Source organism: Moschus berezovskii, chromosome 22, assembly GCF_049115385.1.
Source record: "Moschus berezovskii isolate FMDL1 chromosome 22, NW_MosBer_1.0, whole genome shotgun sequence".
Classification (NCBI taxonomy): Eukaryota; Metazoa; Chordata; class Mammalia; order Artiodactyla; family Moschidae; genus Moschus; species Moschus berezovskii.
In genome coordinates this window covers 11,441,342-11,453,295 of record NC_142481.1, presented here as the reverse complement: position 1 = coordinate 11,453,295, position 11,954 = coordinate 11,441,342, and the positions used below count along the sequence as shown (strand labels likewise).

The 11,954-nt window shown below is 50.3% G+C and overlaps 1 protein-coding gene across 5 annotated transcripts in view; it reads right to left on the bottom strand.

Annotated features, from left to right (window-relative positions):
* The window catches only part of CEACAM20 (CEA cell adhesion molecule 20), a 114,021-nt gene that overhangs the window by 7,659 nt on the left and 94,408 nt on the right, over positions 1–11,954 (bottom strand). For 4 of the 5 annotated variants that reach the window (XM_055411904.2, XM_088830812.1, XM_088830813.1 and 1 more), the window contains 6 exons: positions 8,760–9,069; positions 7,206–8,122; positions 4,938–5,003; positions 4,063–4,341; positions 3,077–3,370; positions 1,121–1,393 (listed from right to left, as the gene is read on the bottom strand). In XM_055411904.2, the coding sequence (XP_055267879.2) occupies positions 1,121–1,393; positions 3,077–3,370; positions 4,063–4,341; positions 4,938–5,003; positions 7,206–7,257 (964 nt within the window). In that variant the 5' untranslated portion in view covers positions 7,258–8,122; positions 8,760–9,069. Of the gene's footprint in view, positions 1–1,120; positions 1,394–3,076; positions 3,371–4,062; positions 4,342–4,937; positions 5,264–7,205; positions 8,123–8,759; positions 9,070–11,954 lie in introns of those variants that run through there. The other variant, XM_088830811.1, reaches the window with a different exon arrangement.

The window sequence follows — 11,954 nt, the reverse complement described above, 5'->3', positions numbered from 1 at the left end:
AAACCCTGTAACTTTGCTATTTAAAATATATTCATGGCCTGATCACTACAGCTGTCACTGGCTCAGCCTCGTCATTTCTTGATGGATGACTGTGGCTACTACGAGAGGATGCCTCACAGACCTCCATCGGTAAGCGTGGAATTGACCAAGGGCCCAGCTGCTGTAGCCCGCAATCCATTCCCAGGCCTCTCCTGGGCTGCACCCTGCCAGTACCTGAGAGTGTTGGGGAAAGTAAGGCAGACCCCTTCCTGGGAGACCCGGGCTCCCTGAGAGTCTTGCCAACGTTCCTTAGACTACACGGTGGTCACATGCTCCCTGTCTTCCTCCCTCACTCCAAGCGCTGCAGTCTCAGGGCAATCCCACTCTCTTGAGGCTCCCTCCCTACTTTTTCTGCACAAGAGCATTCCCTTAAGAAAATCCTTGCATGTATAATCCCATTGAATCCCATTTTGGGGTCTGCCTCTCCATGGAATCAGACAGAAACAACTCTATCACCTCCTCCCTCTCCCCTGTTTCCACCCTTTAGACAAGGGCCAGAGAGACTCTGTGCAAGCCTGAGTCTAATCCTCTCTCTCCTCTGCTCGGAGCCTTTTGTAGCTTGAGTGTCCCCACCATGGCCCACAGAACCCTGTGTGGTATGGTCTATTAACCCCACCCTCCCAGCTTCTTCTGTTCCATTCTCTCCAGTCATCTTGGCCTCCTGGGATTCCTCTGACAGGCCAAGCACAGTCCCACCTCCCCAGCCTCGGAACCCACTTCCCTTGGTCACCTGCACAGCTCTCTCCCTGCCTCCTGCTGCACACATACCACCTCCTCCGGGAAGCCTCATCTGACCACCCCAGCCAGGACTGCAACACCTCCCCAACTTCCCAGCCTTGCCTGTCTTTCTCACTGCCTCTAGTCCCATCTGACACAGCATGGATTTCCCCTTGTTTAGCTGTGTATGGTCTGTCTCCTCCGACTAGAACATAAAGCTCCATGAGGGTGGCCTTGTCCCCTGCTCAGACATGCCTGTCACAGAGCAGATGTTTGATAATTCTGAGATGAGTGGCTAGAAGTACGAACTTCAGCAAGGGAGAGAGGAGGAAGGAAGAGAAGGTCCAGGCTAGGGACAACTCACAGCTGATGTTCAACTTCAGGGCTTCACTCCGTGCCCGGCTGCCCCAGTTCCAGACCTCGCATGCATAGGGCCCTGTGTCATTCCGCCGAAGGCCATGGATGACCAGGGTTCTATTGTCAGGCACCAGGTGCTCGCTGGGCAGGAGGAGCTGGTCCCCCAGGAACCACTGGACTCCAACTCTCTCATGGGTGGTCTGGCAGGTCAGGACCACCAAGCTGGTGTCCTCCACGAGAGTCCGGTTTGGGAGCATGATGTAAGGCTTGGTCAGTCTTTCTGGAAACACACAGAGAGGCGGGATGGGATCCAGGGATACCCTATGCCAATCTCCTGCCCATATGAGGCCCACAGGATTTCCCAGGGGTGTGTGCTTATGCAGTGTGTGGCGTGTGTGTGTGTGTGTGTGTGTGTGTGTGTGTGTGTATGCTTTGTGTATGACTGTGCTGTGTGGGTGGTGCATCTAAGAATTTTGTGTATGAGCGTGTGTTGTGTGACAGTTATGTGAATATGTTATGGGTTTTGTGTGTATGAAGACTGTGGCATCTGGACGAGTTTTGTGTGTGAGCGTGTGATTTGTGTTTGTTTATTTATTTTTGCCTGGGCTGGGCTTTTGTTGCTGCATGAGGGCTTTTTCTAGCTGTGTTGTGTGGGGCTTGCTCTCTGGTTGCGTGGGCTTCTCATTGTGGTGGCTTCTCTTCTTGTGGAGCACGGGCTCTAGGGCGTGCGGGCTCAGGAGCTGCAGTACACAGGCTTAGGAGCCCCCTGGCAGGAGGGATGTGTCTCCTGCATTGGCAACTGGACTTAACCACTGGACCACCAGAGAAGTCCCTTTTGTGTCTATCTATATGTGTGTGTTGTGTATACATGTATTGTGACTGTGAGGTGTGGTGGTGTGTATATACTTTGTGTGCCAGTGAGTATATGTTGCGTGTGTACACATCTTCTGTACATGAGTACATGTTATGTGTCTGTAGTAATGCATGTGTTCTGTGTATATGCTGTCCTGTGTATTTACAAGCCCAGCACATGTGTGTACATACCTCCATGCTTGGTATATCAGTACTGTGTGTGAAGTACAGTTATGCACTATGTGTGTTCTGCGTGTGTTGAGGGTGTTAAATGTGTGGAATGCGGGGTGTTTTCTGTGCTGGACATGAGGATGCTGAGTTGTCTATTGTGTGCATATTATGTTTTGTGTGTATACGTGTTTTATGAGAGAATATGTTGTGTGTCTATGGTATTGTCTGTCACATATTTGAGATATGTGTGTCTGTGTTTATAAGTATTGTGGATGTGCTCTGCATGTGTGTGAGGACATTTATGTACGTGTTGTGGGCTTCCTGTGTGTGGTATGTGTCTGTGTGGTGTGTGTGATGTCCTGCGTGTTTCATGTATTGTGTGTCTGTTGGGTATGTGTTATATGTGTCTTGTGTGTGTGTGTACTGTGTGCTTTTGTGTGTGTTGTGTGTGAGTTGTATGTGTCTGTGGTGCACATGTGTGTATCTGCGATGCATGCGTGACTGTTTCTTTTTTTTGGCCGTGTCATGCAGCATGAGGAATCTTAGTTCCCCAACCGGGGATCAAACCCAGGCCCCCTGCACTGGGAGCGCAGTCTTAACCACCAGAATACCAGAGGAGTCCCCTGCATGTGTGATTGTTATGTGTGTGTGTCCATGTGTGTATGGGGTGTGTGAGTGCTGTGTTAGTGTTTGCATGTATAGAGAATCGCCTCCCACACTTCCAGAGAATAAAGCAACAGACACCCCACAGAGAGCCTCCAAAGCCTTGTGCAGGATGTGCCAAACAAGGACCCAGGTCCTTCACTGTGCCCAGAGCCACAATCTGCCAGCAGCCACAAGGGGAAGCCCCACTCCACCACGTCCTCCTCAAGCTCTAGGACGCCAGTGCAGCCCTGATTCTCAGAGACACAAAGGAGAGGAATGGGGAAAAGAGACTCACCAAGGACGCGGACTTTGAGAGCACCCAGGAGGGACAGCTGGGTGGCAGTGTTGGACACCAAGCACTTGTAGGTGCCCTCGTGTTCCTTGGACACGGCATGGATGGTAACATTGCTCATGTTGAGGAACAAGCTTGTGATGGGCTTGGAGTCATTGGGGAAAAACCATGAATATGAAGCTTGTGGGCAAGACTCAGTTTCCGCCAAGAAGGTTACATTGGAGCCCTCCATCACCTCAACTGTGTCCCCGTTGGGTATACCAGGCTCCAGCTTGATCGTGACCGGGTCAGGGCCATCTGGGAGGACAAGAACAATTGTAGCGACAACAGCATCAGTGAGAGAGCTCTTTTAGGGGCCCAGGCATTCAATAAACAAGAACTTTTCTCTTCTCTCCCCTCAAACTCTGGAACCATTACAAAGGAGATGTTAGAGTTTGACAGTGAGGATATGTCACATGCATCCCTGGGTAAACCAGGATTGAAAGACACACCTAAAGCATGCCAGCAAGGGACTTCCCTGGCAGTCCACTGGTTATGAATTTGCCTTCCAATGCAGGGGATGCAGGTTTGATCCCTGGTCGGGGAACTAAGATCCCACATGCCGTGGGGCAACTATGCCTGCGCTGCAACTACTGAGCCCAAGGGCTCTAGAGCCTATGCTCCACAACAAGAGAAGCCCACCTGTCACCCAGAGCAGTAAAAGTAAAAATAACACCTTAAAAAAATAAAGCATGCCAGCAATTGCCCTTTCCTCACGACTACCTAGGCAATATTTTGGATCAAACATTCGAAAGTTAAGGAGCTCAATTTTAGGCACGTCATGTTGGACATTCCCAGGAGGATCCAAGTAGAGACGTCAAACAGCTATACGTCTGGAGTTCACGATGGACAAGTCCGCATTTGGATGGTATGTAAAGCTGCGAGACTGGATGAGATCACTGAAGAAGTGGGTGTTGTGGAGGGGCTGGGAAGAATGGAAAGGAACTCACAGTACACAATCAGGTAGGTGGGGTCACTGCTCTTGACCTGGAGGACACCCCAAGCTTCACATTGGTACGTCCCAGCATCCACCCGCTGGACAGTGAAGATGGTGAGGGTCTTGCCATCTGTGGACAGCTGTATGCGCTCATGGGATGGCAGGGGCTGGTGGTTGGAGACCCAGTGGATGGTGATGTTGACATCTGGGGTGTCACAGTAGAAGGTCACATTTTCCCTGTGCTCTATGACTCTGCCCTGGCTGACTGAAATGGTGGGCTTGGCCAGAGGTTCTACAGAGGGAGAAACAGAGTAGGGGGAGACAGAAGCAGAGACACAGGTGAAGGACAGACCAGGCCAAATATAGTCACAGAGGGACCCCCGAGAAACAGGGCGGGGTTGGAATTGCATGCAAACACCCCTCAGCTCCATGACTGGCCTCCAATGCTGGATCTAGTTCTCATTCTAGGTGTGATCTTGGGACCCTCAAGTCTCCTCTCCCCAAGGAAATGAGATGTTGCAAATAAAACAGAGCATCAGGGACATGACGGTGGGTCAATTATTATTGGCTGCAAAGGAGTCAAGCTTGTACTGGGGATAACAACCAGGTCCCTCGACCTCTTCTTAGCCAATTTTCCCTAGCCCCAGCCAGGACAGCCACCCCTTCACACCCCCTACCCCATCTCCAACACAACTGATTGGACCAGTTGTTGCCTGACTGGGCCAATCAGGTTTGTCCTGTTGGGACTTTGGGCATAGAACCCTGATGAGCACTTGAGGGTGGAGATACAGACCAGAATGAGAGCATTGTTTTCTGTGCCCTGAATCTACCATGAGTCTGGGGTGACCAATGGGCCCCAAATGTTAGACGGAACAACATCCTTCTCACTTTGGTTGATGGCATCACGGGAGATCTGGGCTGCAGCTGCCAAGCTCCACACGGTCAAAAGTGAGGCTGGAGGGGGAAAGAGGAGGCGTTCAGGGAGGAAGGTGTGTTGGGGGTGTCCAGTTGTGGTCTTCCAAAGTGGAGGGAGGTCTAAGGTCATGAATGGGGCCCTCCACCCCGAGAGGCTTGACTTTTACTCACTACTTCCTGGCTATGTGACTCGAGGCATGTTTTGGCGTCTCTCAGCCTCAGTTTCCCCAGCTATAAAATGGGAATGATATCATCTGCCTCCTAGGATTGGAGTGGGTGGTAACGAACCCTGACCAGCTTTAACTGGGTCCCCTGAGGGTCAGCGCATTCTCTCCAGTGATGCTCATTCCATGGAAGACGTCTCTTCCTTCCATTGAGAGGTAAACAAAAGCTCAGATGAGTGAAGTCACTTCCCAGGACCAGATAGTGAGCGTCAGAAGCTAGACTTGAACCTGGCTTGCCAGTTCCTAAAGACTTTGCTCTCAACACTGTTCAGTTCCTCTGGTCCAGGGATGGGCACAGAGCCAACCCCCAATAAAGGGGAACTTCTTTTATTATCTTTGATGGGAGAAATTAACTTTTCATACTTCGGCGCTCTTGCCCTCAGGCAGATATTTCCTCTGCACGGAGGGGAGAAAAGGGAAAGAGATAGCATGAGTTTTCGGTTTTCCATTTGGCCATTCTGCACAGTTTTATGGAAGCTCAGAGACTGTTGGCATGGGGGGGATGCCCAACCCCAGCAGCTATGGCCATGTGCCGCTGACCTTGAAACTCCTGTCCTTGCCCTAAACATAAGCCCAATTAACAAAGGCAGGCAGCCATGCCTTTCTCCAGCCCTCAGATGACCCCAATTTAGATCAAGCATTGCCCCATCCCCCGCTCATTTGGGTTAGAGACAAGGGCTCTTAGGAGCAAATATGGACTCTGATAATGATAACGGACTTTGTCTATTATCACGGACAAGGGGCTTTCTCTGTTTCTTCAATTGCAGGATGGGGAGAACAGTAGAACGCAGTGCATCAGGTTATTGTGAGGTCTGATACCAGACGTGACAATTCACAGTGTTAGTCACTATTATTAGTTCAGTTCAGTTCAGTTAGTTATTATTACTATTGTTGTCATTGTTATTTCCTGTGCTTGTAATAACCAACAATGGAAAAGCATCTGAAATTCTCTATCCTCAGTGCTACTGGAGGTGAAGTCCCTAGGCTCCTTCATTGGAAGGACTGATGCTGAAGCTCAAGTTCCAATACTTTGGCCACCTGATGGGAAGAGCCAACTCATTGGAAAAGACCCTGATGCTGGGAAAGATTGACGGCAAAACGAGAAGGGGTGGCAGAGGATGAGATGGTTAGATAGCATCAGCAACTCAATGGACATGAATCTGAGCAAACTCCAGGCGACAGGGAGGGACAGAGGAGCCTGGCGTGCCTCTCAGGGCTGGCACAACTTGTCGTTGCCAGTCTCACTGCTGTCTGTTATACTCCAGCTCTGGTTCTCTGTCTCTCTCCGCCCCGCTTCCCCTGAATCTATTTATCTGTATGTATCTTTGAAAAGTTTTCTTTTTTAAAAAAAATTAATTTTTAACATGTATGTATTTATGACTGTGCTGTGTCTTCGTTGCTGCCTGGGGCTCCTGTCTAGTTTCGGGGCTCGGGCTTCTCCCCATGGTGGCCTCTCTTGCCGTGGAGCACGGGCTCCAGGGTATGCAGGCTTCGGTAGTTGCAGCATGTTGCTCCGCAGCATGTGGGATCTTCCCAGATCAGGGATCGAACCTGCGTCTCCCGCACTGGCAGGCGGAGTCTCGACCGCTGAGCCACCAGAGAAGCCCTGAAGAGTTTCTCGCTCTTTGCCCTCAGTCTCCCTCTCTCTCTGCTGTCTTCCCTCTGGTACAGTTTCTATCGCAGTTTTCTCTCTCTCTTGCCTCTGGTTCTGCGGCCCTGGTTCCGTCTCTCTCTCCTCTGTGTGTGTCTTTGTCTCTTTCTCTGTCCCCCTTTGTCAGTCTCTCTCTTGCTTTATTTGGCTGCACTGGTCTTAGCTGAGGCACGTGGGATCTAGTTTTCTGACCAAGGATTGAACCTGGGCCCCCTGCGCTGGGAGTTGCGAGCCGGGACTAGACTGCTGGGGAAGTCTCTGTTTTATTCCTGTCTCTGTTTCTCTCTTGCCTCTATTCGGGTCTCTTTCGTGCACATGTACACACCCACCCTCCCCTGCCCCACCTGAAGGGAGCCGGACACTCACCTGAGAGCGGGATTCCTGCCCAGCGGTGGCCCCGTAGGTCAGCGGACTCCATGGGTCCTGACACCTGACTTCAGAGCGCCGAGCTGTCTTCCCGGCTTCCGGACGGTGACCTGGTCCTCACTCCGTCTGCAGCCTCTCCAGGTCTCTTCTCCTCCCCTCTGCCCAGCTGCCGACTCACAGGCACTGCGGTGACAGTGGCTCCCGGGACAGACAGCGAGGGTGGCAGGGGAGGAATTTTGGCTGCACCTTCCTCAGTGCTCTACCCCAGGCTTTACTTTCCTCCTCCTCCCAGCACCGAGAACCGAAGTCCCGAGGTCCCCGGAACCCTGGGGTTTCCCCCAAGGCGCGGAAGGAGGAAGAAGCCCCACCCTCTGGCCCCGGATCCCTTGAAAATTACGCCTCTTGCCATTCAAAGGCCCACTAGAATGGGGATGAGGGAGCTGCCGGTGAGAAGCAGTGACAGGGAGGGGCAATTTAAGAATGTCAGCGTCAAAGGGACCAGGAACTGAGATTATAATGGTCAACAGCTACAGCAATAAAATCAATCATGATGGTTCCTGGTTATCTAGAGCTTAATAAAACAGTACCAGGTTCACCATGTGCTCAGTCGCATGCAACCCTTTGTGACCCCCTGAACTGTATGTAGCCCGCCAGGCTCCTCAACCCATGGAATTTTCCAGACAAGAATACTGGAGTGGGTTGCCATTCTCTTTTCTATAAGTTCACCACGAGCTACCTGGAAATACAAAATGAACTGAAGTGACACTTATGATATGGAGTCCTGGTCACAAATGCAGTGGAGTCTGAAGGGCAGGATGCCTAGAGTTGGGTGGGGAGAGCCCCAAGGGGTACCTGACTCAGCCTTGGGGGAGGAGGCAGGGAAGACTTCTTGGAGGAGGGGACATCTGAGCTGAGACCTGGAGGATTAACAAAAAAAAAGAAGCCCTGTATCTGAGTGTTAATTCTTCTTTTTAAAAAAAATTCCCTTTGGGTAAGACATGCTGTTGGGAGCCTCAAAAACCAAGATTGAATGTAATCGACCCGGTCAGAGAACTACCTTCAACCTATTTCTTTTACTTCAGTTCATTCATTCCTTCATAATAACAGCTGTTCCCCAAACTCTTCCTCTGGGCTGATTCCTGGACCTAATAGTATATAATAATACAGCAGAAATCTCCAGTTCTACCTTCACAAGCTCAGGGTCCAGCAGGGCAGACAGACCTATCCCCAGTCAGTGATGACCCACAGTGAGTGGGGCTGGGATGGGGGAGCCCAGAGTGGGTGCCTGACCCAGTCTGAGGATCAGAGATGGCTTCCTGGAGGAGAGGGCATCAGAGATGAGGATGCAGGGATGAGCCAGGGGGTGAGTCTGGTAAGCAGAGGGAGCGGGATGTGAGAAGGCGCGGAGTTGAAGGCACAGAAGGAAATTCAAGTGGCTCCAGAAGAGAGGAAGTGAGAGGGTGGGTGGTTCAAGATAAGGTTGAGAACACTTCACAGTGATTACTTAGGCCAGGAGGGGCAGTTTGGCATCAGGGGAAAGCGATCTCAGCTCACCTCCAACAGCTGCTCCTGTTCGGGTCCCATTCATGCCACAGCATTCACCAAGAGTCTGCTCCAGTGAAGCCTGAGGCTGAGCAAACCAGCTCTGGAGCCAGACAGCAGGGGTTGGAATCCTGGCTCCTCTACCTGCGAGCTGTGTGGCCTTGGGCATGTCAGTTCCCCTTTCTGGTCATCACTTTCCTCAGCTTTAAGATGGTAATGGTTTTGCATCTTCAGGGGCTGTGGTCCAAGTTCTCCATGCCCCAGCAGTGGTTTTTTGAGAAGGTTATATCATCCCGTGTGTGTCAGTGTTCTCATCTGCAGACTGGACATAAACAGTCTCCCGTTACACAATGCCTGTGAAGATCAAGCAAGTCAATGCTGGGAAAGTACTGGGAACAGTGCCTGAGTGCTGGCACTGAGTGAGCACTCAGAACATGCAAAACCCCTCTAGGCGTTGTGACTGGGGTGTGTCGTAAAACTCACAGGAAGTGAGGAATGCACACACTCCCTCAACACACACTCCCTGAGCAACTACTGTTCCTGCTCCAGGTGCTGGAGAGAATGCAGGGGGCAGAGAAGAGAAAACCCCGCTCTCGTGGGGAAGAGACAAGAAAGAAACATAACAGATAGGCACATTATGTGGGATCTTAGAAGATGACACATGCTCTGGAAAAATGAAAAGTAGAGTAGCCTAAGTGATAACATCATTCCATTTCATAGTCAAGAACACTGATGCTCAACAGAGGTGCAAGGACTTGTCCAATTGAGACCGGGGATTCTGGTCAACCTGGCTTTTAACCTTCATGTGTGCCACCTTCCAAGGTCCTCAGGTGGCTTCTGGCGATCTCCAGCCCCATCTCCTCTGTACACCCCGATCGGTCAATGCCTGTGACCCCATCACTCCAGTACATTCTTAAACTCTATGGTTCCCTGGGCTGAGGGCACCTAGGGTAGACAAGTCAGCATTCAAAGTCTTTACCCTCTACCCTGTTCTTCCTGGAATATCTGAGTCTTCTGACCACCCAACCACTCCTCTCCTGACGTTCTCTGATCTGTCCCACCTACTTGGGGCTCCCTTCCTTCCTCTCCTCCGCCCCACCCAAGAGGACACAGTTGCCACTGGAGTAGGTTTCCCGAATTTGCCTGTTTATAAGGAACAACGTTTTCTCTCCCTAAATCCCCACCTACCCAGTCTCCTCCCAACCCCCATGAAGGTTCTGTCTTTCCCTGTCCCACAAGAAAGAGGGACTTTCTGGGTCCTTCCTGTAGCATCACTTCCACTTTCTTTCCAAAAGGTGAAAATAAAGCCAGGTCCTTCCCGCCTCCACACCCTTTCCTACTGGTCTCAGCCGGCCGCGCTGACTCATGGTTGTGTCTTTCCATGAGTGACCTCAGCTCACCTTCCAACCTGTATTGCTGCCCTAGGGCTACCCACCACCATTCACTCAGCAAAGACTTTTTCAACTCCACTACATGCCAAGCACTATGTTAGGTGCTTTTTAAAAGCTACAAATACCAAGTTCAGAGGTTAAGACTCCAAACTTCCACTGCAGGGGTCACAGGTTTGATCCCTGATCAGGGAACTAAGATCCTGCATGCCACATGGCCAAAAAATAAAAAATTGTAAAGATATAAATACTGTATCAAGTTCTCTGTATTGGTATCACAAAACTGATCTGTCACTGTGTGTGCTGTGCTTAGTTGCTCAGTCATGTCCAACTCTGTGACCCTATGGACTGTAGCCCACCAGACTCCTCTGTCCATGGGATTCTCCAGGCAAGAATACTAGGATGGGTTGCCATGGCCTCCTCTAGGGGATCTTCCCAACCCAGGGATTGAACCCAGGTCTCCTGCATTGTAGGCAGATTCTTTACCAGCTGAGCTTCCAGGGAAGCCCACTAGAAAAACAAAACAAAACAAAAAAGTCAGTATTGATTAAATTGAACAGAATGTGAGAACCTGCCAATTCTGAATAGCTAGTCCATGAAAACAAGTTCATACATGATTTTAAAAAGAGGGGGGATATTGGCTGGTACAGTGCTCTGCTATCTTTCAGTTTTGATTACAAAAGCAGGCCTTACAATACTGATCTCATACAATATGCATCACTTGCCCAATTTTGTTTGTCCTAATTAGAGAAGATGCACACTGTTAACAATGAAATATAGCTCTCAGCCCTTAAAGAAATTACATTTTATGCAGGGATGGGGGAAGGGTGGAGGGAGACAAACAATAAGCAAGCTACATAATATATAACTGAATTATCTATGATGTTAGAAAGTAATGGAGTCACAGGGGATCAGGGCAAGTTGCAGTGTTGCAAGTCTGAGTGCTGTGGTGGACATGCAGAATGCAGGACTGAAGCCGGTGATCTGGGTCGGCCTCACAGTTTTGAGAATGACTTGAAGGAGGTCAAGCAAACTTCCAGAGGTTCCTGGGAATTAATTCACTTCTGAAAAAAAAAAAATGGAGGCAAGGTCCCAAAGAGCCATCCCCTGCTTCCTGCATTTCAGTAACCGTATGAGATATTTCCCTGGTGGTCCCATGGCTAAGACTCCGTGCTCCCAATGCAGGGGGCCTGGGTTCAGTTCCTGGGGAGGGAACTAGATCCCACATGCCTCTTGAATGCTGCGGAGCAACTGAGCCCATGCACAACTATTGAGCCCTCGCTCTAGAGCTCAGGAGCTGCAACCAGAAGCCTGAACATCTGTGTGGCCAGGTGCCTATGTGACCACCAGAAGCCTGTGTGACCTCTAGAGCTCAGGAGCTGCAACTCAGAAGCCTGAATGCCCTAGAGCCCGTGCTCCACAGCAAGAGAGGCCACAGCAAAGAGAAGCCTGCACACTGCAACTACAGAGTACCCCCAAGTCGCCGCAACTAGAGAAAAGCCCACGCAACGATGAAGTCCCAGCACAGCCAAAAACAAATAAATAAATAAAATTTTTAAAAAATACAGAGAGTCCAATATCCCCAGCAAACCCTGCAAGAAGTCTGAGATACTCCCATCTCTCCCCTGACAAATCCAGGGTGAATGTGTAACTCCTAATTCTAGCATCTGAAGCTTCATTGCCTGGGGGCTTCCCTCTCTTGCTTCTGTCCTCAGCAACTCCTGCAGACACACAATGCAGGGCTCTCGGGGTCATTTTACCTAGATACATTTTATTTTATTAACTTTTTTCTTTCTTTTTTTAAAAAAGTTATTTTAAT